This window comes from Pristiophorus japonicus, chromosome 1 (genome assembly GCF_044704955.1).
Source record: "Pristiophorus japonicus isolate sPriJap1 chromosome 1, sPriJap1.hap1, whole genome shotgun sequence".
Lineage (NCBI taxonomy): Eukaryota > Metazoa > Chordata > Chondrichthyes > Pristiophoridae > Pristiophorus > Pristiophorus japonicus.
The window spans coordinates 284,898,728-284,923,662 of NC_091977.1; the positions used below are offsets into that span (position 1 = coordinate 284,898,728).

The 24,935-nt window shown below is 45.1% G+C and overlaps 1 protein-coding gene across 1 annotated transcript in view; it reads left to right on the forward strand.

Annotated features, from left to right (window-relative positions):
* The window catches only part of neto1l (neuropilin (NRP) and tolloid (TLL)-like 1, like), a 414,618-nt gene that overhangs the window by 281,527 nt on the left and 108,156 nt on the right, over positions 1-24,935 (forward strand). The window contains exon 7 of the mRNA XM_070888466.1: positions 4,223-4,451. Within this exon, the coding sequence (XP_070744567.1) occupies positions 4,223-4,451 (229 nt within the window). The remainder of the gene's footprint in view (positions 1-4,222; positions 4,452-24,935) is intronic.

Here is a 24,935-nt window from a genome sequence, read left to right on the forward strand (position 1 = left end):
CCCCCCCATCTCCCTTCCCCCCCTTCTCCCTTCCCCCCCAACTCCCCTTCCCCCCCTTCTCCCTTCCCCCCCTTCTCCCTTCCCCCCCTTCCCTCCCCCCCCTTCTCCCTTCCCCCCCTTCTCCCTTCCCCCCCTTCTCCCTTCCCCCCCTTCTCCCTTCCCCCCCTTCTCCCTTCCCCCCCTTCTCCCTTCCCCCCCTTCTCCCTTCCCCCCCTTCACCCTTCCCCCACCCCCCCTTCTCCCTTCCCCCCCTTCTCCCTTCCCCCCCTTCTCCCTTCCCCCCTTCTCCCTTCCCCCCTTCTCCCTTCCCCCCCTTCTCCCTTCCCCCCCTTCTCCCTTCCCCCCCTTCTCCCTTCCCCCCTTCTCCCTTCCCCCCCTTCTCCCTTCCCCCCCTTCTCCCTTCCCCCCCTTCTCCCTTCCCCCCCTTCTCCCTTCCCCCCCTTCTCCCTTCCCCCCCTTCTCCCTTCCCCCCCTTCTCCCTTCCCCCCCTTCTCCCTTCCCCCCCTTCTCCCTTCCCCCCCTTCTCCCTTCCCCCCCTTCTCCCTTCCCCCCCTTCTCCCTTCCCCCCCTTCTCCCTTCCCCCCCTTCTCCCTTCCCCCCCTTCTCCCTTCCCCCCCTTCTCCTTCCCCCCCTTCTCCCTTCCCCCCTTCTCCCTTCCCCCCTTCTCCCTTCCCCCCCTTCTCCCTTCCCCCCCTTCTCCCTTCCCCCCCTTCTCCCTTCCCCCCCTTCTCCCTTCCCCCCCCTTCTCCCTTCCCCCCCTTCTCCCTTCCCCCCCTTCTCCCTTCCCCCCCTTCTCCCTTCCCCCCCTTCTCCCTTCCTCCCCCATCTCCCTTCCTCCCCCATCCCTCCCCCTTCCTCCCCCATCCCTCCCCCATCCCTCCCCCTTCTCCCCCATCCCTCCCCTTCTCCCCCATCCCTTCCCCTTCTCCCCCATCCCTCCCCCTTCTCCCCATCCCTCCCCCTTCTCCCCCATCCCTCCCCCTTCTCCCCCATCCCTCCCCCTTCTCCCCCATCCCTCCCCCTTCTCCCCCATCCCTCCCCCTTCTCCCCCATCCCTCCCCCTTCTCCCCCATCCCTCCCCCTTCTCCCCCATCCCTCCCCCTTCTCCCCCATCAGAAACACAGACACTGACAGAGAGTGAGAGACACAGACAGACAGACAGAGAGATAGAGACACTGACAGAGACACACTGAGTGGGGGCATCCCAGCACGCTGTTGGAGGGCTCCCGGTGCTGCAGTCGGTAAGTAGAAAATGTTTTAGTTATTGATTTAAAAAAAAAAATATTTCTTATTAATTTTTTTTGATTGATTTATTGGTTGATTTATTGATGTTTTTATCATTTATTATTGATGATGGCTCTTTATTTGTAAAACTGAAGTGTTTAATGTTTGTAAACTTCCCTTTAAACCCCCCCCCCCCGCATTCCCTACGCCTGATTTGTAACCTACGCCTGATTTTCTAAAGTGTAGACAAGGTTTTTTCGAGCGTACAAAAATCTTCACTTACTCCATTGCAAGTTAGTTTGGAGTAAGTTTTCACTGCCGAAACTTTGAAAACAGGCGTAAGTGGCCGGACACGCCCCCTTTTGAAAAGAAAATTCTGTTCCAAAGTAAAACTGTTCGAACTGACTAGAACTGGAGCAAACTAAACGGCGAGAATTCCGATTTCTAAGATACTCCGTTCTACACCAGTTGCTCCTAAAAATCAGGAGCAAATCATGTGGAAACTTGAGGCCTGTATTTCAGTTTCTGTGCTGCCTGATTATCTGTGGAGCTGGTCAGTATTTCTGGGCCTGAGTTTGTGTAGCCACTCATGGGATGATATCAGAGGTGGTGGCGGGACGGGGTGGGGTGGGTGGTGGGGGGGCAGAGGGTTGTGAGGTGGGGGGGGTGCGGCATGGAGTGATGCTACCTTCAGCTACAGATAGCGACACCACTATTCCTGGGTAGAATGAAGATGATTGGGTAATTCCCCCATCAATTACTGCTATGAGTGACTGGGATTGATCTTAAGCACTTCATTTGTGTTATGTAATCATCCTCCTCTCACTGCATTTTGCTGGAAAAATCACCCATGCAGTTTTGGTCATGAGGTTTTTTTTATTTATTCATGGGGTGTGGGCATCGCTGGCAAGACCAGCATTTATTGCCCATCCATAATTTCCCTTGAGAAGGTGGTGGTTGTGAGGTGCCTTCTTGAACCCCTGCAGGCCATGCGGTGAAGGTAATCCCACAATGCTGTTAGAATTTTGACCAGCGACGATGAGGGAACGGTGATATATTTCCAAGTCAGGATGGTGTGTAACTTGGAGGGGATCTTGGAGGTGCTGTTGTTCTCATGCACCTGCTGCCCTTATCTTTCTAGGTGGTAGAGGTCGCTTATTTGGGAGATGCTGCCGAAGAAGCCTTGGCGAGTTGTTGGAGTGCATCTTGTAGATGGTACACACTGCAGCCATGGTGCGCCGGTGGTGGAGGGAGTGAATGTTTAGCAGTATCAATCAAGCGGGGTGCTTTGTCCTGGATGGTGTTGAGCTTCTTGAGTGTTGTTGGAGCTGCACTCATCCAAAAAAATGTAGAGTTCTGTTGCTGCAATTCATAGCGACTCCTTTTAAATAGACTCTGTAAATAGACATTGTTTGCTGTAATATAGACTGTTCACTATAAATCGCCCCAAACTCAATCTCATTGGCTAACACAGTGGTGCCAAGGGACACTCTGTCATTGATGTTATGCATGCAGTGAGGTAGTCACTTACACCACGAATATTGAATAGGTAACAACTTTGCAGTTTCACTCATACCTATTCAAATACTAACAGCTGATGAGTTTGAAATGTACCCTCTTTTGCCAGTTGATTTCAATCGATCATATAATTATTTACAGCATTGTTTAGTTAATGTGATTAGTTTGAAAAAGAGCCACATTTTTATTTTTTGAATCAGACCAATTGGATCGTGTAATCAGCACCCCCTCCCCATCTTAAGTGACCCAAAATAAAATATTCATATTCTTCTCATGCCATTGTGCCCACCAAAGCATCAAAGTAAATGGAACCTCGATAATCTAAACGCTGTTATTACAAATATGTTAGCCAGTAAAGGAAACTTTCAACTTAGTAATACATGCATTACTGGTCCCCAAAAGTTTGTAATGATGAGTGTTGATGACTGTAAGTGAAGTGGAAAGGAACTGTCAATGATTACGGTGTGGGCGCTGGTGCCACAAAGGTTGCTGTTGATTCCCCAGGCTCTGCTGGTGTAGCCAGTGTTGAATACAGTCTGGACTCAGGCTATCTCTCCACCTGGTTTACTGGAAAATGGTGCGTGGCTTGTGGAAAATCTAAGCAAAAAGACCCATAGGACAAGGACGTCTATTCTGTACTATGCTGACTATGTTTTTAATGCTGAACTGCCACGAAAATTACTATGACAGTGTGGCAAGCACTGTTTGCAATCTCTTGCTTTGTCCCCACATCCTGAGATGTAATACTTATTCTGAGGGCCTCAAAGAATAAAAGGCTGAGGGATTCAAAGTAGCGAATTGCAATCAACCAGCTTGAATGTAAGCAGAGATTTACAACCATTTTTAAATAGAAATGGGGAAAAATTGGTTAATAGTGATTGCAATGATAATGTGTATAATAACTTTTTATCAGCTGAAGTCTTTCAGTCTGTGTCTTACGTCATGAATTGGTTCAGATTAAAGAACTGCTATTTAATTTTTCTATTAAACGATTCATTGAGTTAGTGTTATTAGCTGGTTCGTGTGGACCAATTGGGAGTTGCTTTGGGTGATTGCACTAAGCAGATTCCACTCCATTTTGGCAATGTTGTTGTGACATTATTTGATTCATTTAACCTACGGACAGTGGGGGGAATTAGTGGGAAGAGCTTTGTAAGCGCTGAATTTATTTTATTTAAATACTGAAAATGATGGGACAAATGCTTTTAAGATGAGAGAGAGTAGGACTTACGAGCTCTGCAAGTAGTATTTTGGCAAATGAGAACAGGGTGAATGGCTGATGGAATTAGCCTTTGGTCCATGCATTTAATCACCTGGGTTTCGCTCAGTTTGGCAAAGCATTACTATATGCACCTCCAGTATTGCTTCAATACTAGATCAAAGCTGTTTGATCACTGGCCAACACACAGTCCTTGGTTAACTTTGAAGAATTTTAGTTTAGGAGGCTTATGTGAATCAGTATTTTTCTTTCTCCCATTAGATCTACTTGAGATTTCTCGACTACGAAATGGAGAATTCAAATGAGTGCAAACGCAATTTTGTGGCAATCTATGATGGAAGCAGCGCGGTGGAGGACCTGAAAGCCAAGTTCTGCAGCACCGTGGCCAATGACTTGATGCTTCGCACAGGGCTCGGTGTCATTCGCATGTGGGCTGATGAGAGCAGCCGGAGCAGTCACTTCCAGATGCTTTTCACATCCTTTCAAGAACGTAAGCTTGTAAAGCAAATTTTGGATTGTTTTTGTTTCTTGCTATTGGCACTATTAAGCCATGTTGTACATGGGTAAGACAGGTTTCCTACTGGGACTAAGGCATTGGAAGAATTCCCTAATGTATAATGCCATGTGTGCCTGACATCCTAATCACACACAGAAAAGCTGAAGTAATATAAGTATTGGATTCTGCAACAACTGTGACTTAGCGATAATCGTAAATATTTCAATACTTAAATTTGCCCATTTTCTTTTAAAATTGTAGCTCTAAGTAGCAGTATTCAACAGTTATTATTACCACAATCTACCTTAATGAAATTTGACAATAATTCAATAGAAGTGGTTCCAATTCCACATAGATCATTGGTCAGGCCACATGTGCACATTTGGGCATCCCACCTTCGATAATGTGCTGGAGCGTTGAGTGAGGAGTGATATTGGCCCAGAGTATACTGGAAAAATAATGGCAGGTTAAATGCATAGGTCGTTATTCGTGCATTAAAAATAAACTTTTGAAAAAGGCAATGTGTGGCGAGGAAGAAACACCCCATGAGTTGCGAATCACCAGAAATTGTTGAGCGATTTGTGCCACTCCACCATTGCCTTACAAAAGTGATGGCTCACCCTCAGTCTCCCCATGAGTGTCAAGGAATTGCTGCATTCGCACAGTAAATACGGATTAAACTCGCTGCAGAATGTTAGGGCTGCTATTTAATGATGTAAGGACCTGTAAATGACAGGATATGCCACTTAGAAACATAGAAACATAGAAAACATAGAAAATAGGTGCAGGAGTAGGCCATTCGGCCCTTCTAGCCTGCACCGCCATTCAATGAGTTCATGGCTGAACATGCAATTTCAGTACCCCCTTCCTGCTTTCTCGCCATACCCCTTGATCCCCCTAGTAGTAAGGACTTCATCTAACTCCCTTTTGAATATATTTAGTGAATTGGCCTCAACTACTTTCTGTGGTAGAGAATTCCACAGGTTCACCACTCTCTGGGTGAAGAAGTTTCTCCTCATCTCGGTCCTAAATGGCTTACCCCTTATCCTTAGACTGTGACCCCTGGTTCTGGACTTCCCCAACATTGGGAACATTCTTCCTGCATCCAACCTGTCTAAACCCGTCAGAATTTTAAACGTTTCTATGAGGTCCCCTCTCATTCTTCTAAACTCCAGTGAATACAAGCCCAGTTGATCCAGTCTTTCTTGATATGTCAGTCCCGCCATCCCGGGAATCAGTCTGGTGTCTTCCTTCGTGAAGACAGAACTGAAGTATTTGTTCAATTGGTCTGCCATTTCTTTGTTCCCCATTATAGATTCACCTGAATCTGACTGCAAGTGACCTACATTTATCTTCACTAATCTTTTTCTCTTCACATATTTATGGAAGCTTTTGCAGTCAGTTTTTATGTTACCTGCAAGCTTCCTCTCGTACTCTATTTTCTCCCTCTTAATTAAACCCTTAGTATTCCTCTGTTGAATTCTAAATTTCTTCCAGTCCTCAGGTTTGTTGCTTTTTCTAGCCAATTTAAATGCCTCTTCCTTGCTTTTAACACTATCCTTAATTTCTCTTGTTAGCCACGGTTGAGCCACCTTCCCCATTTTATTTTTACTCCAGACAGGGATGTACAATTGCTGAAATTCATCCATGTGATCGTTAAATGTTTGCCATTGTTTATCCAACCTTTAAGTCAACCCTTTAAGTATTCTTTGCCAATCTATTCTAGCCAATTCACAGCACATAGCGTCGAAGTTACCTTTCCTTAAGTTCAGGACCCTAGTTTCCGAATTAACTGTGTCACTCTCCATCTTAATAAAGAATTCTACCATATTATGGTCACTCTTCCCCAAGAGGCCTCGCACAACAAGATTTCTAATTAGTCCCTTCTCATTACACATCACCCAGTCTAGGATGGCCAGCTCTCTAGTTGGTTCCTCGACATATTGGTCTAGAAAACCATCCCTAATACACTCCAGGAAATCCTCCTCCACCGCATTGCTACCAGTTAGGTTAGCCCAATCAATATCAAGATTAAAGTCGCCTATGATAACTGCTGTACCTTTATTGCGCACATCCCTTATTTCTTGTTTGATGCTGTCCCCAACCTCACTACTACTATTTGCTGGTCTGTACACAACTCCCACTAGCGTTTTCTGCCCTTTGGTATTCTGCAGCTCCACCCATACCGATTCCACATCATCCAGGCTAATGTCCCTCCTTACTATTGCATTAATTTCCTCTTTAACCAGCAACGCAACCCCACATCGCCTCCTTTTCCTCTCTGTCTATCCTTCCTAAATGTTGAACACTTAACCTCTCCATCCCAGAAAGGGAACAATTCAAACTCATTCCGCAGCTCGTCAATTGTGCCTAAAAGATTTTTAAATTTTAAATTTCAATTTTTTTTCTTAAATATCCTTTCTGTCTCTTTTTTCTCTTTCTTATTCCAATCTTTCTTTCCCGTTCTTTATTTCTCTTTCTGTTTCTAATTTGACTCTAATTCACGCTATTTCGTTCTCTGTCATACCTCTGTTTCTTTTTCTATCCTTAAATTTAATTGGTTAAGGAGATGGACTGTTGGTCCTGTCGTTTGCCAAACCTCCAGATGCCCCGTTATCAACTCACAATTCCAGAAATTGTCCAAGCTGGAGAGTGAGGAAAAAAATCCACTTTTTGGTCACATGGTAAAATGCCCAGCTCCTATTCATTCCGGGCCAATGATTAAAGGATTAGATCATATTCTTTCTGATGTTGGTATAGTTTAGACCCGTATGGATAAAAATGGTTTTGAAATGGATTGAAATGGACGTGTGCTGCTTGCATCCAATTCTCTGTGGTCATCTGTAAGATTTGGATCACAGGTCACACATAGATCACCCAAAGAGTGTTAGGAGTTGTTAGACATTTTATTAAGGAGTGCTTGTTTTAAGCATAATCACACACTTCATGAAATTGAGATATAGTAGACATACAACCCATGACAGATGAGAACATTCTCCGGCTCCAGAATGGAACAGAAGGTGAGGCAGAATGGTGGTCTCTGAACAGATCCCGAGCTGGCGGAGGTGTTAGTTCAAAGCCAGCATGGGGTCCACCTCAGAGGTTTGAATTTGAACAAGATGTTAGGCCAAAGCCAATATGAGATCCACCTCGAGGATACTCTCTCCTCAGTCTGCCTGTTTCTCTCTCTCGGTTGCCCATTTATATACCTTATTTCGATGAGCAGGTGGGATACCTTGCGTCAATCATTTTTACCCATTCAATTATCCAGTTCCAGAGGAGAGGATACCTATGAGGTCATTTTCTTCCTTATCTCTGTCTGAATATCTTGTTTCCCTTTCATAGACAGTTGTTTATTCTACGGTTCTTTGCTACCTTCCTTATCAGCTTAGTTATTTATGCCTGCTAGAAGGCCTGTTTTTTGTGTCCTGACCTTGTGATGACCTTAGCTTTCTGTGTCTGCTAAGCTGGCATACTTACTTCTTTTATAGAATCATTATTTCTTTTATAACTCGCAATTTCTTTTGATTCATTATTTCTAACATACCTCATCAGCATACATTTATAAGCAGATTTGAATAGGTACAAGCAGCATGTGAAGAAAGCGACAATGAATGTGTCACAGTAAGGTGACAAAAATTCTGAAAGCCTTTTGTTAAGTCTCAAAAGACATCACAACCCATCAGTGCCTTTGCCAAAGCTGAAGGCTTAGGGACTAAAAAGTGACAGGCATGAATGAGGGGGAAGAAAACCGAAGATGTAGGCATGTGTCTGCAGGCAAGTGACAAAGCTGCCCAGTATTTCCTGTTTGATGGCTGCTGAAGTGAAGGTGGTGTTGCATGAACCACATGGTTGCAAGAAAAACTTCAGCCTTGTCTCATGCACCCACATGCTGGGCTCTGCCATGGTTCAGCATAGAGAGTGCCTCATTGGTCACCAACATTCATCACCACTTTGTTCTGATCCATTGGTTGTGGGACTGCTTAGCTGTGTGTATAACAGTGCTCCCGTTTTGTGTTTAATATGTAGATAGTTCTGTGTTTACTCGGCTGGTATTGGTATCTAAGGCATGCCCGACGCTGCTCCTAACATATACTCTACACGCCCATTGAATTGGAGATCTTCAAACTTGATGGAAGAGTGAAGGATATGTTTGACCACAGGCTGCAGATTGTGCTGGCATAAGGTTTTGCTGTTGATTGCTCACAATGCTTCATGGATGCCCAGTTTTGGGTTGCTACATCTGTCCATAGTTTGCCACTTAGCAAATCAGTCATGCTTCACCACACAATGTCAAAGTCCTTGCTGCAGGGATCGATTTTAGCAAAACTATAACGGGCATAAATGTGTGTGATAATTAAATTGGTAAAGATGAAGCCAAGTAGCTTACTTCCCTGTGTCGGTTTCTTTACCACATAATATTGACAGGCTCCATTATGGCCGTGTGATTGTGACCATCTGATTTTCCATGATGTGCTCTGCTCAAGCACTGAAGCGAAAAAATCTGTACTGAAATCTTTCTTCAAGAAAAATTTCCAACAAACTACTATTTCTCTCTTACTGGGGCAAAGTTTACTTCCGGGACAATTTTCCAACTGGAAGTAGGCTTGTACGGGACTTCTATATGCTGCCCATACCACGCCATGTCTCTGAACCATTTTCCTGCGTCAGGTCACAATAACGATACATAGAAACATAGAAAATAGGAGCAGTAGTAGGCCATTCGGGCCTTCGAATCTGTACCGCCATTCAATATGATCATGGCTGATCCTCTATCTCAATACCATATTCCCACTTTCTCCCCATACCCCTTGATGCCTTTTGTGTCTAGAAATCTTCTTAAATATATTCAGTGACTTGGCCTCCACTGACTGTGGTAGAGAATTCCACAGGTTCATCACCCTCTGAGTGAAGAAATTTCTCTTTATCTCGGCCCTAAATGGCTTACCCCTTATCCTTAGGACTGGACTTCCCCAACATTGAGAACATTCTTCCTGCATCCAGTATGTCCAACCCTGTCAGAATTTTATATGTTTCATTGAGATCCCCTCTCATTCTTCTAAACTCTATTGAATACAGGCCTAGTCGACCAATCTCTCCTCAAAAGACAGTCCTGCCATCCCAGGAATCAGTCTGGTGAACCTTTGCTGCACTCCCTCTATGGCAAGTATATTATTTCTTAGGTAAGGAGACCAAAATTGCACACAATACTCCAGATGTGGTCTCACTAAGACCCTGTATAACTGTAGTAAGAGATCCTTGCTCCTGTACTCAAATCCTCTTGCAATGAAGGCCAACATACCATTTGCCTTCCTAACTGCTTGCTGCACCTGCATGTTTGTTTTCAATGACTGGTGTACAAGGACACCTAGGTCCCTTTGTAGATCGACATCTCCCAAGCTATCACCATTTAAATAATACATTGTCTTTATGTTTTTCCTACCAAAGTGGATAACTTCACATTTATCCATGTTATACTGCATCTGCCATGTGTTTGCCCACTCATTCAACCTATCTAAATCATCTTGCAGCATCTTTGCATCCTCCTCACAACTCACAATACTTTTGTGTCGTCAACAAACATGGAAATATTACATTTGGTTCCCTCATCCAAATCATTTATATGTACTGTGAATAGCTGGGGCCCAAGCACTGATCCCTGTGGTCATCTTCATAGACTTGCTTCCACTCTTAACATGCTTTCTTAGGTGGCTATACAGTCCAATACGAGAACCACAGTCTCTGTCACAGGTGGGACAAATAGTCATTGAGGGAAGGGGTGGGTGGGGCTGGTTTGCTGCACGCTCTTCCCACTGCCTGCGCTTGATTTCTGCACGCTACCGGCGACAAGACTCGAGGAGCTCAGCGCCCTCCTGGATGCACTTCCTCCACTTGGGGCAGTCTTTGGCCAGGGACTACCAGGTGTCAGTGGGGATGTCGCACTTTATCAGGGAGGCTTTGAGGGTGTGCTTGTAACGTTTCCGCTGCCCACCTTTAGCTCATTTGCCGTGAAGGAGTTCCGAGTAGAGCGCTTGCTTTGGGAGTCTCGTGTCTGGCATGCGAACTATGTGGCCTGCCCTGCAGAGCTGATCAAGTGTGGTCAGTGCTTCAATGCTGGGGATGTTGGCCTGGTCGAGAACGCTGATGTTGATGCGTCTGTCCTCCCAGGGGATTTGTAGGATCTTGCGGAGACGTCGTTGGTGGTATTTCTCCAGCGACTTGAGGTGTCTGCTGTACATGGTCCATGTTTCTGAGCCAGACAGGAGGGCTGGTATTACTACAGCCCTGTAGATCATGGTACCCCACTCGTTACTGCCCACCAGCCCGAAAAAGACCTGTTTATTCCTACTCTCTGTTTCCTGTCAGTTAACCAATTTTCAATCCATGCCAGTATATTACCCCCAATCCTACATGCTTTAATTTTTCACATTAACCTCTTATTGCTACCAGTGCCACGTGCTAGTCAGAGTAGGAATCGCAGGATAGCTCAGATGAATATGTGGCTTGAGCAATGGTGCAGCAGGGAGGGATTCAAATTCCTGGGGCATTGGAACCGGTTCTGGGGGAGGTGGGACCAGTACAATCTGGACGGTCTGCACCTGGGCAGAATCGGAACCAATGTCCTCGGGGGAGTGTTTGCTAGTGCTGTTGGGGAGGAGTTAAACTAATATGGCAGGGGGATGGGAACCAATGCAGGGAGATAGAGGGAAACAAAAAGGAGGCAAAAACAAAAGACAGAAAGGAGATGAGGAAAAGTGGAGGGCAGAGAAACCCAAGGCAAAGAACAAAAAGGGCCATTGTACAGCAAAATTCTAAAAGGACAGAGGGTGTTAAAAAAACAAGCCTAAAGGCTTTGTGTCTTAATGCAAGGAGTATCCGCAATAAGGTGGATGAATTAACTGTGCAAATAGATGTTAACAAATATGATGTGATTGGGATTACGGAGACGTGGCTCCAGGATGAGCAGGGCTGTGAATTCAACATCCAGGGGTATTCAACATTCAGGAAGGATAGAATAAAAGGAAAAGGAGGTGGGGTAGCATTGCTGGTTAAGGAGGAGATTAAGGCAATAGTTAGGAAGGACATTAGCTTGGATGATGTGGAATCTATATGGGTAGAGCTGCAGAACACCAAAGGGCAAAAAACGTTAGTGGGAGTTGTGTACAGACCTCCAAACAGTAGTAGTGATGTTGGGGAGGGCATCAAACAGGAAATTAGGGGTGCGTGCAATAAAGGTGCAGCAGTTATAATGGGTGACTTTAATATGCACATAGATTGGGCTAACCAAACTGGAAGCAATACAGTGGAGGAGGATTTTCTGGAGTGCATAAGGGATGGTTTTTTAGACCAATATATGGAGGAACCAACTAGGGGGGAGGCCATCTTAGACTGGGTGTTATGTAATGAGAGAGGATTAATTAGCAATCTCGTTGTGCGAGGCCCCTTGGGGAAGAGTGACCATAATATGGTGGAATTCTGCATTGGGATGGAGAATGAAACAGTTAATTCAGAGACCATGGTCCAGAACTTAAAGAAGGCTAACTTTGAAGGTATGAGGCGTGAATTGGCTGGGATGGATTGGCGAATGATACTTAAGGGGTTGACTGTGGATGGGCAATGGCAGACATTTAGAGACCGCATGGATGAACTACAACAATTGTACATTCCTGTCTGGCATAGAAATAAAAAAGGGAAGGTGGCTCAACCGTGGCTATCAAGGGAAATCAGGGATAGTATTAAAGCCAAGGAAGTGGCATACAAATTGGCCAGAAATAGCAGCGAACCTGGGGACTGGGAGAAATTTAGAACTCAGCAGAGGAGGACAAAGGGTTTGATTAGGGCAGGGAAAATGGAGTATGAGAAGAAGCTTGCAGGGAACATTAAGACGGATTGCAAAAGTTTCTATAGATATGTAAAGAGAAAAAGGTTAGTAAAGACAAACGTAGGTCCCCTGCAGTCAGAATCAGGGGAAGTCATAACGGGGAACAAAGAAATGGCGGACCAATTGAACAAGTACTTTGGTTCGGTATTCACGAAGGAGGACACGAACAACCTTCCGGTTATAAAAGGGGTCGGGGGGTCTAGTAAGGAGGAGGAACTGAGGGAAATCCTTATTAGCCGGGAAATTGTGTTGGGGAAATTGATGGGATTGAAGGCCGATAAATCCCCAGGGCCTGATGGACTGCATCCCAGAGTACTTAAGGAGGTGGCCTTGGAAATAGTGGATGCGTTGACAGTCATTTTCCAACATTCCATTGACTCTGGATCAGTTCCTATGGAGTGGAGGGTAGCCAATGTAACCCCACTTTTTAAAAAAGGAGGGAGAGAGAAAACAGAGAATTATAGACCGGTCAGCCTGACATCGGTAGTGGGTAAAATGATGGAATCAATTATTAAGGATGTCATAGCAGTGCATTTGGAAAGAGGTGACATGATAGGTCCAAGTCAGCATGGATTTGTGAAAGGGAAATCATGCTTGACAAATCTTCTGGAATTTTTTGAGGATGTTTCCAGTAGAGTGGATAAGGGAGAACCAGTTGATGTGGTATATTTGGACTTTCAGAAGGCGTTCGACAAGGTCCCACACAAGAGATTGATGTGCAAAGTTAGAGCACATGGGATTGGGGGTAGTGTACTGACATGGATTGAGAACTGGTTGTCAGACAGGAAGCAAAGAGTAGGAGTAAATGGATACTTTTCAGAATGGCAGGCAGTGACTAGTGGGGTACCGCAAGGTTCTGTGCTGGGGCCCCAGCTGTTTACACTGTACATTAATGATTTAGATGAGGGGATTAAATGTAGTATCTCCAAATTTGCGGATGACACTAAGTTGGGTGGCAGTGTGAGCTGCGAGGAGGATGCTGTGAGGCTGCAGAGCGACTTGGATAGGTTAGGTGAGTGGGCAAATGCATGGCAGATGAAGTATAATGTGGATAAATGTGAGGTTATCCACTTTGGTGGTAAAAATAGAGAGACAGACTATTATCTGAATGGTGACAGATTAGGAAAAGGGGAGGTGCAAAGAGACCTGGGTGTCATGGTACATCAGTCATTGAAGATTGGCATGCAGGTGCAGCAGGCGGTTAAGAAAGCAAATGGCATGTTGGCCTTCATAGCAAGGGGATTTGAGTACAGGGGCAGGGAGGTGTTGCTACAGTTGTACAGGGCATTGGTGAGGCCACACCTGGAGTATTGTGTACAGTTTTGGTGTCCTAACCTGAGGAAGGACATTCTTGCTATTGAGGGAGTGCAGCGAAGGTTCACCAGACTGATTCCCGGGATGGCGGGACTGACCTATCAAGAAAGACTGGATCAACTGGGCTTGTATTTACTGGAGTTCAGAAGAATGAGAGGGGACCTCATAGAAACATTTAAAATTCTGACGGGGTTAGACAGGTTAGATGCAGGAAGAATGTTCCCAATGTTGGGGAAGTCCAGAACCAGAGGTCACAGTCTAAGGATAAGGGGTAAGCCATTTAGGACCGAGATGCGGAGGAACGTCTTCACCCAGAGAGTGGTGAACCTGTGGAATTCTCTACCACAGAAAGTTGTTGAGGCCAATTCACTAAATATATTAAAAAGGAGTTAGATGAGGCCCTTACTACTAGGGGGATCAAGGCGAGAAAGCAGGAATGGGGTACTGAAGTTGAATGTTCAGCCATGAACTCATTGAATGGTGGTGCAGGCTAGAAGGGCCGAATGGCCTACTCCTGCACCTATTTTCTATGTTTCTATGTTTCTTATGTGGGGCTTTATTTAAGGCCTTCTGAAAATCCAAATACACTACATCCACTGGTTCTCCCTTATCTATTCTATCAGTTACATCATCAAAAAACTCCCATAAGTTTGTCAAACACAATTTTCCTTTCATAAATCCATGTTGACTTTGTCTAATCCCATTGATATTATCTAAGTGTGCCGTTATCACATCCTTTATAATAGAGCCTAACATTTTCCCTACTACTGATGTTCGGCTAACCGGTCCATTAATCCCTGTTTTCTCTCTCCCTCCTTTTTTAAATAGTGGGGTTACATTTGCCACTCTCCAATCTGCAGGAACTGTTCCATAATCTATAGAATTTTGGAAGATGACAACCAATGCATCCACTATTTCCATGGCTACCTCTTTTAGTACTCTGGGATCCAGATTATCAGGCCCTGGGGATTTATTGGTTTTCAGTCCCATTAGTTTCTCCTATTTTCTTACTAATAATAATTTCCTTTAATTCCTCTTGCTCACTAGACCCTTGGTTTCCTCGCATTTCTGGGATGTTATTTGTGTTCTTTTCATTGAAGACAGAACCAAAGTATTTATTTAATTGTTCTGCCATTTCCTTGTTCCCCATTATAAATTCTCCCATTTCTGACTGTAAAGGACCTACATTTGTCTTCACTTACCTTTTTCTTTTTACATACTTGTAGAAACTTTTGCAGTCGGTTTTTATGATCCTTGCAAGTTTACTCTCATACTCTATTTTTCCCCTCTTAATCAATCTCTTGGTCCTTTTTTGCTGAATTCTAAACTGCTCCCAATCCTCAGGCTTGTTACTTTTCCTGGCAACTTTGTATAACTTCTCTTTGGATCTAATACTATCTTTAATTTCTTTTGTTAGCCATGGTTGGGCCACTTTTCCTTTCGTGTTTTTGCACCAGAAAGGAATGTATAACTGTTGCAATTCATGCATTCATTCCTTAAATATTAGCCATTGCCTATCCACCATCATGCCTTTTAATGAATCTTCCCAATCAATCATAGCCAATTCATTCCTCATACCTTCATAGTTTTCTTTGTTTAGATTTAGGACCCTAGTTTTGGATTGGACTACTTCACTTTCCATCTGAAAAAGAATTCAATTATGTTATGGTCACTTTTCCTTAAAGGACCCCTTCTCATTGCACAATACCCAATCTAGGATAGTCTGTTCTCTAGTGGGCTCCTCAACGTGCTGGTCTAAAAAAAACATCTCGTACACACTCCAGGGATTCATGCTCCACAGTATTACTATTAATTTGATTTGGCCAGTCTATATGTCGATTAAAGTCACCTATGATTACTGTAGTACCCTTGTTACATGCATCTCTAATTTCCTGTTTGATGCCATCCCCTACTTTACCACTACTGTTTGGAGTCCTACAGAGAACTCCCACCAATGTTTTCTGCACCTTGGTGCTCCTTAGCTTCACCCAGATTGATTCTACATCTTGATTTTCTGAGCCAGTATCCTTTCTCACTATTGCTCTGGTTCCATTCTTTACTAACAACACCACACCACCCCCTTTTCCCTTTTGCCTGTCCTTCCTAAATATCGAATATCCTTGGATATTCAGTTCCCAACCCTGGTCACCCTGCAACATGTCTCCGTAAATGCAACTATATCGTGTCCGTTTACATCTATTTGCACTGTTAATTTGTCTACCTTATTACGGATGCTTCATGCATTCAGATACAGTGCATTTAGATTTGTCTTTTTAACATTATAAGACATCTTAACATTATTTTATACTATAGCCCTATTTGTTAATGTACTCTTTTGTTTGTATGCTCTGTCCCGTCCTGGCATAATCTGGTTATCCTATCACAATCATGTTCCTGCATTGCTGCCTTTTCTTTTCTCTTTAGCATTCTAGATTATTCTCCACTGGGACCCTCCTCCCCCACCCTCCTTATTTAGTTTAAAGCCCTATCTACCTCCCTAGTTATTCGATTCACTAGAACTTTGGCCCCAGCATAGTTCAGGTGTAGTCCATCCCCACGGAACAGCTCTCTCTTTCCTGAGTATTGGTGCCAATGCCCCACAAATTGAAACCCATTTCTCCCACACCAGCCTCTGAACCATGCATTCATCTCCCTGATTCTATTGACCCTTTGCCAATTTGCTCATGATTCAGGTAATAATGCAGAGATTATTACCCTTGCAGTTCTGCTTTTCAATTATTCCCTAGCTGCTACCTCTTTCTTAGTCCTACCTATGTCATTGGTACATGATGTGTACCTATGTGTAACATGACAACTGAATCCTCCCTCTCCCACTCCAAGTTCTTCTCCAGCCCGGAGGAGATGTCCTTTATGCTGGCACCGGGTAGGAAACACAGTCTTCAAGACCCACGCTCTGGGCTGCAGAGAACCTTATCTATCCCCCTAACTATACTGTCCCCTACTACAAGCACCTTCCTATTTCTTCCCGCCACTTGAGTGGCTTTCTGCACCACGGTGCCTTGGCCAGTCTTCTTTTCCATTCTGCAGTCTGCAAGGTTGCAAGAACCTCAAATCTATTTTACAAGTGCAGGGACTGAGGGTCTTGTAATACTACCTCCTGGATCCCTGTCCCTATCTCACTTGCAGTTATACCCTCCTGTCCTTGACCATGTATCAATTCTAAAGTATTTAATCTGGAGTGTGTGGCTGCTTCCTGGAGCAAAAGGTCCAGGTAACTTTCTCCCTCCATGATATCTCGCAATGTCTGCAGCTCGGACTCCAGCTCCTCAACTCGGAGCTGAACTTCGTCGAGCCGCAGACCATTACCGCAGATGATGTCGCCTTGGACCAAAACGCCCAGAAGCTCCCTCATATTGCAGCAGCAACACATCTCCTGTTTTCCCATTATTTTATTGTATTAATTAGTTTAGTGTGAAAGTATTTACATTATATAGTTTATTAAATTAGTTAAATAAATAAAGATTAGTTTTTAGAATTTAGTTAGCTGCTGTGGGCCCAAGTTTCCACAGGATAAAAAACGGGCGCCCCTCCGAGCTGGGCGCCCGTTTTTCGCGCCTAAAACGGCGCCAGAAAAAAAACGCGCTATTCTCGAGCGCTTTGCAGCTCCTTGTCTGTTTGGCGCGGCGCCCAGGGGGGGCGGAGCCTACACGCACGCCGATTTTGTAAGTGGGAGGGGGCGGGTATTATTTAAATTATTTTTTTTCCTGCCGGCAACGCTGCGCCTGCTCGTTGGAGCGTTCGCGCATGCTCAGTGTGAAGAAAACATTGGCACTCGGCCATTTTTGTAGTTCTTTGTAGCTGTTCAATTTTTGAACATTTTTTAATAAAAGCACATTGCCATCAGCACATCAGCACTGAGGCTTCCCTTCTCACTGTCTCCTTCCCCTCCCTCCCCTCCATCCACGGCAACAAGCCGCTGTCTCCTTCCACTCCCTCCCCTCCCTCCACGGCAACAAGCCGCTGTCTCCTTCCCCTCTCTCCCCTCCGCGGCAACAAGCCGCTGTCTCCTTCCCCTCCCTCCCCTCCACGGCAACAAGCCGCTGTCTCCTTCCCCTCCCTCCCCTCCATCCACGGCAACAAGCCGCTGTCTCCTTCCATTCCCTCCCCTCCCTCCACGGCAACAAGCCGCTGTCTCCTTCCCCTCCCTCCCTTCCCTGCGCGGCAACAAGCCGCTGTCTCCTTCCCCTCCCTCCCCTGCGCGGCAACAAGCCGCTGTCTCCTTCCCCTCCCTCCCCTGCGTGGCAACAAGCCGCTGTCTCCTTCCCCTCCCTCCCCTGCGCGGCAACAAGCCGCTGTCTCCTTCCCCTCCCTCCCCTGCGTGGCAACAAGCTGCTGTCTCCTTCCCCTCCCTTCCCTGCGCGGCAACAAGCCGCTGTCTCCTTCCGCTCCCTCCCCTGCGCAGCAACAAACGGCGGTTTCCTTAGAACGATGGCTGAAGCACTTTCACACAGGTAGGAAGATGGTTTATTTAATCTTTTCTTTGCTTATAAATGTTTATTCAGGTTGGATTTATTCGTATAATATTTGTAGAAGTATAAATAAGGATTTATTATAGAATTTAATGACTTCTCTTCCCCCCCCCCCACCTCGTTCTGGACGCCTAATTTGTAACCTGCGCCTGATTTTTTAATGTGTAGAACAGGTTTTTTCAGTTCTACAAAAATCTTCACTTGCTCCATTCTACTTTAGTTTGGAGTACGTTTTCACTGTGGAAACTTTGAAATCAGGCGTCAGTGGCCGGACATGCCCCCTTTTGAAGAAAAAATTCTGTTCTAAAGTAGAACTGTTCTACCTGACTAGAACTGCAGAAAAAAAAATGTGGAGAATTGCGATTTCTAAGATAATCCGTTCTCCACCAGTTGCTCCTAAAAATCAGGCGCAAATCATGTGGAAACTTGGGCCCAAAATGTTAATTTAAAAGAAAAACTTAGCCCACAGTCACTACCAATCACATACCTGCCTTACCTGTGATGTCACACAGCAGAGTTCTCCTCACCCAGAGCTGTGCGATCTCCTGGGAGAGGCAAAAAACCAGATAAAAACCCAGGCCAATTGGGGACAAAAATACAATGTGGACTCACAGCAGGATCTCCAGTTCACAGACAGAACCGAGCTTTGGCAGCAGGACAAATATGGTGGTGCTGCATTTGAGCGCACTGCAGCACCAGAAATATAGAAACATAGAAAATAGATGCAGGAGTGGGCCATTCGGCCCTTCGAGCCTGCACCACCATTCAATATGATCGTGACTGATCATGAAACTTCAGTACCCCTTTCCTGCTTTCTCTCCATACCCCTTGATCCCTTTAGCCGTAAGGATCACATCTAACTCCCTTTTGAATATATCTAACGAACTGGCCTCAACAACTTTCTGTGGTAGAGAATTCCACAGGTTCACAATTCTCTGAGTGAAGAAGTTTCTCCTCATCTCGGTTCTAAATGGCTTTCCCCTTATCCTTAGACTGTGACCCCTAGTTCTGGACTTCCCCAACATCGGGAACATTCTTCCTTCATCTAACCTGTCCAATCCTGTCAGAATTGTATATGTTTCCATGAGATCCCCTCTCATTCTTCTAAATTCCAGTGAATATAAGCCTAGTCAATCCAGTCTTTCTTCATATGTCAGTCCTGCCATCCCGGGAATCAGTCTGGTGAACCTTTACTGCATTCTCGCTATTATGTATGTAGGCACTCTGTTAATGACTCCACGAGGCAGGGGTATGGTACTTCAACTTTGTAGACTGTAGTCCTTTATTTGCAGCTCCTAGATTGAGGACACAAAGAGGTGAGTCCCCTTTTATACTAGGTTACCTGCAGTGTGCAGGTAACCCTTAGGTCTCCAGCAGCAGCACCCTCTGGTGTACAGGTAAGGTGTATACAGGGTGAAGGTACATTCAGTGTTACAGTACATCATAAAATTGTAGGCATGCATACATAACAACACTCCCCCTAAGCATTTTTTAAATCCTTATTGCCATGACCTGGGGAGGTGATCAGTAGTGGGCTGTGGGAGGTTATGCTGAGGGTTGTGTGGGTGTCAGGTGTGATCCCTGTTCTTGAGGCTGGCTTCATACATTTCCCCCCCTCACACACAGACCATGTGGGTGTCACTGTTGTGGGATCCCTCAGTGGGGGAGCCAGTGCAATGGGTAGGGTACATACACTGTAGAGTGGGTAAGTGGTGGTGTGTGGTGGTGAGCGGGGCCACAGGACTGTGTGGGCTCCTTGTCCTCCATTGGTGATGAAAGTCTAGTCATCCCAGGGACCACCAGGAAAGCTGGAGAGTACTGGCCTCTCACTCCTTGAGTTGGCCCTGGTGGTCAGCGGGTGTAGGGCCGGTCTGCGGCAGGTTGCCAGTGGTGGTGGCTGTGCTGCCCATTGACCGCTGACTCTGCAGTGGGTCTGCTCCCACTGGATGTGTGTGAGTCCTTCCTGGGGCATCACGTTAGTCCCAAAAGTCCAATCTACATGGTCAGGTAGCCCGCTGGACCTGGGGGTCTCCCACGGAGGGATTCCTCTAGCATTTACATTGTCGCTGTAGAACCCAGTGTCCTTTAACAGTCTACTTTCAGTATACATGGCACATTGGCTCCGATCATACATAGTCGAATCTATACTGTTATCTCTGTTTACATTGTTACTTACAGCATTTACATCACTTTCTTGTATCTCAGTCTCTCCATACAGGGTTACATTTGTCATTTTAAAATTTCTATCATCATCATTAAGCATTACAAACTTGTTCATAACATTACTTACACAAGCATTCATTACATTTTTCTCATCAGTTACTCCGGCATCACAATTCCACGTTACATTATCATACCTGCATTCGCTAACAGCACTTTTAACTTTAAAGTCCTTGTCATCTTTAGAGTGAAACTGTCCCTTTAAATTCTTTGGGTTACCGGTCTCCTTTAAGGGGGCCTTCCAATCCGGCTCGCTGCTCGGTGCCACGTGTCGCTCCTCCAACACTGCCCCTTGTGGTCCCGTCGCGGCCATTTTGATTTTAGGTTCTTCGCCTTGTGATGCTTCGTACTCTCTTCCAGGTAGGCTGTGGTGATCTTTTAATTCTCAGGTTCAGCCACAGACGTCGGGAATCCACTTTTTTCAATGATATTCTTCTCTTGAAGTCCTGCCACGGCCCAGAAGGTGAAGTCAGGAAGTTCAGTTTTGTTGATCTTGCCATGATGTTGTGAAGTCATCGCCGCGCAGTCGAGCTGGATAGTAGGATTTCTAGGTACAGCGATGGATCCAAGTTCTGTAGTAATACCTCCCTGCTCCTATACTCAAATCCCCTAGCTATGAAGGCCAACATGCCATTTGTCTTCTTCACCGCCTGCTGTATCTGCATGCCAAACATCAATGACTGATATACTATGACACCCAGGTCTCGTTGCACCTCCCCTTTTCCTAATCTGTCACCATTCAGATAATATTTTGCCTTCCTGTTTTTGCCATCAAAGTGGATAACCTCACATTTATCTACATTATACTGCATTGGCCAAGCATTTGCCCACTCACCTAACCTTTCCAAGTCACCCTGCAGCCTCTTAGCATCCTCCTCACAGCTCACACCACCACCCAGCTTAGTGTCACCTGCTAACTTGGAGATATTACTTTCAATTCAGAAGAAGGTCCAGCTCTATTTAAAGGGGCTCAGACACCCTGAATAAGGCAAACATCTTTGTCTCAGATAGTTTGGCAAAAGCCCAACTATGGGCTGCTGGCTTGAGGACTGCTCAGGTCGGGGTGGGGGGGATGGGCGGCGGTGGGGTGGAGCTGGCCAGGAACACGTATTCTCATTCATTCTGTTTCTTTGTCAATTTTGCTGTAGCTTCTGTAGCAAGTGCCACCATCCCGCTTCTGGCCTCAGTGAGTGTCAACACTTCAGGGCAGGGAATTGTTTAGTTTCCCTAGTCCTGCCCCTTGCCATTATTTAAATATGATAGGATATTAAAAGATGAGAGGCCCAGGTCCCAGATGGAGGGGAGGAATAAATTTGCTAGTGGACTTCCAGGAGGCAGGGATCTGGCATTAAGCCTCGTCACTCAACTTTCTCTCCTCCACCGCCATGATAATATCTGATGGAATAATCTGCACTTGCCTGGGTGAGTACAGCTCCAACAACACCCAAGAAGCTCAACACCATCCAGGACAAAGCAGCCCGCTTGATTGGTATCCCATCCACAACCTTCAATATTCACTCCCTCCATCACCGGCGCACCGTGGCTGCAGTGTATATCATCCAGAAGATGCACTGCAGCAACTTTCCAAGGCTTCTTCGACAGCACCTCCCAAACCCACAACCTCTACCACCTAGAAAGACAAGGGCAACAGGCACATGGGAACACCACCAGCTGCAAGTTCCCCTCCAAGTCACATACCATCCTGACTTGGAAATATATCGCCATTCCTTCATCGTTGCTGGGTCAAAATCCTGGAACTCCCACCCGAACAGCACTGTGGGAACACCTTCACCACAAGGACTGCAGCAGTTCAAGAAGGTGACTCACCATCACCTTTTCAAGGGCAATTAGGGATGGACAATAAATGCAATGAATAAAAAAAAGATTTTAGGTGGTATACTGAAGGAAAGTTCAGGCAGATAAATCAGTCCCACAACAGACAGCCAGGTCTGCTGTTGATAGACAGCTCCAATCGAGTTAGATTACTGAGCCCAATTTAGACAACAGGTCATACGTATACAGCTAGGCCAAGAATATAAAGGTATGTTCTACGCAGTAATATATAATACATATAACAGGGCTACAGCTGTATTTTGGTACATTAGAAGACGTCGCAATTATACTTTGGTGAATTTTATTGTATGAGAGAGTCAAAGAGAAAGTGTATCTGATAACAAAAATGACTTACACCAATTTCACAAAAAACATTTATCAATGTGTTCCTTAAACCGAGTGCTGTGCTCAGTTCAGTGATGGTGACTATTATTTGGAAGATATTTCCTGTCAATAGAGAATGTGTAAAATGAACCGAATGTTCAAAGAAACAACAAAAGACAATTGTCAACAATTAAGGGCCTTTAATCAGACTGTTTAATTCTATGTAAAATTGGGAAAGTAGAAGTGGGTTTCTGATCTGTAACCATACCCATTACTTTTACATATCTGCACTAGACTATGAAAGGCATCTTCAATCATTTTCTCTTTAAAATTACTCATTAAAGTCAGAATCAAGGATCATGTTGGCTGTGCTCCTAGTCTGAAAACAGATCTTTAATTTCGATCAGACACCGACATTTTTCTTGCAATTTTTGCGGTTTGATCATTGCCAATAAATAACAATGAGGCTGTCAAAGTACTCTCACAGTGAATAATGCAGCAATACGAGAGATTCAGGTACTGAAAATATATTAGAAAAATAACTGGAGAACATTCCAGCAATAATTTCTCAGGCAGTTTCAGCATGTTACAATATCGCAGGAAGAATGTGATACAGAAATTTCTCCAGGTCTGCACAGGGCATATGGGAGTATACCGGGGACATCAACCTATCGGGCAGCTATACTAGGAATTATATCAAGCTAGTTTGATTTTGGCTTGCTCACCCCTCGTCCTATTGTAATATAGAGCTCCCCCTAGTGGCTTACTGTTCTACCTCGTGGTCTACTGTGGTAATACAACTGCTGATGTAAATACAATAAAAGGATCATGTTACAAGGTCACATGACAAGTTTCTGTAGAGCCATCTTGTGTCTGTGTGTGTTTCTGATGTCACAATAAAGCTAAACTGACACAGAAATCACCAGTGAATTGAAATGCAATAATGATTAAAATAGAAGAGCTTATACATTTAGAAGAGATGAACAAACATATTATTGTGTCCAACTAAAGGATGTGATTTGTCACAACATGTCTCATGACAAATCCCAAGAATTTTACAACCTATCATGACAAACATAATATTGCCCAGAAATAGTGAAATTCTCAATCGGGCTACATCTAGGGCTAATTGAGAGAGACTGCAGGGAAGTTGGGAGTCAGATAGACAGTGTACTGGGAGTCAGTAAAAATGTGTCTGAGTTTGGCAGGACAGAACAATAGAGTCTGGGCTGGAGGCAAGAATCGATGAGAGAGCATCAGGAGACAAAGTCAGGAGGAGGGTAAGAGAGAGCAGCAGCAGGAGAGTGTTGAAGTGCACAGGAGGGTGGGTGTCATGTATATACTTTTGGGATCACTAGTCACTAGATGGCATCACTGTTGGAGGCCAGTGGGCTGCACGCATGTGTGTGCAGTCCAAGTATAAAAAGCCAGCCATTTTGTATATATGTACTTTGGGCCTTAATAAAGCAGAGCCACGATCATACCTCTTGGAGTTAAACAGTACTCAGTCTAACAGTTATTGCATGCACAACATTTGGCGACGAGGCAACAAGAACCTGTGCATGCAAAAATGAGCACAATTGGATTGTTGGAGCAATTTGTGGAAGGAGAAGATTGGGCAGACTTTGTGAGCCGTTTGAACCAGTTCTTCATGGCCAACAAAATGGAGGATGTCGGTGATGCAGATTGGCGCCAGGTGGTGTTCCTCACGGTTTGCGGTCCAAAAATTTATGGTCTGATAAAGAATCTACTCCTGCCTGTGAATCCAACAGAGAAGACGTATGAAGAATTGTGTAGACTGGTACAGGACCATATTAAGCCAGACGAAGGCATCATATCTCAAGATATAAATTTTACATGCACGTTCGCTCAGCGAGCCAGAATGCGGTGGAATTCGTTGCTGACCTGAGACGTCTAGCATGACCATGTAAGTTTGGGGCTGTGTTGGCAGATATGCTGCGGGACTTCTTTGTAATCGGCATTAACCACGAGGTGATCCTGCGTAAACTACTGGTGGTGGAGACGTTGGACTTGAACAAGGCCATCATGATCTCACAGTCATGCATGACGACTGATCGAAGTCGATAGCTGATATCAGTGAAAAATCGAAACTCGGCAAGTACTGTAAATATGATTAATTCGGCGTTCGGCACAGCGGCACATGGCACGGCCTACCCGACTGCGTACGCTAAACCTGTGGCTGCCCAAAATCCACTAGCGGGAATGCATCCCATATCTCCGTGGTGGCATTGTGGGGGAAATCACCGGCACCAGCAGTGCCAATTGAAGCGATATAGTTGTAAAGGCTGTCTGAGAGTGGGGCATTTCCAACGCAAGTGTCCGCAGATGAGCAAGTGTGCTGCGACACACCACATGGAGGATGATGGTCAGATTAGCGTGGATCCGGATATGCAA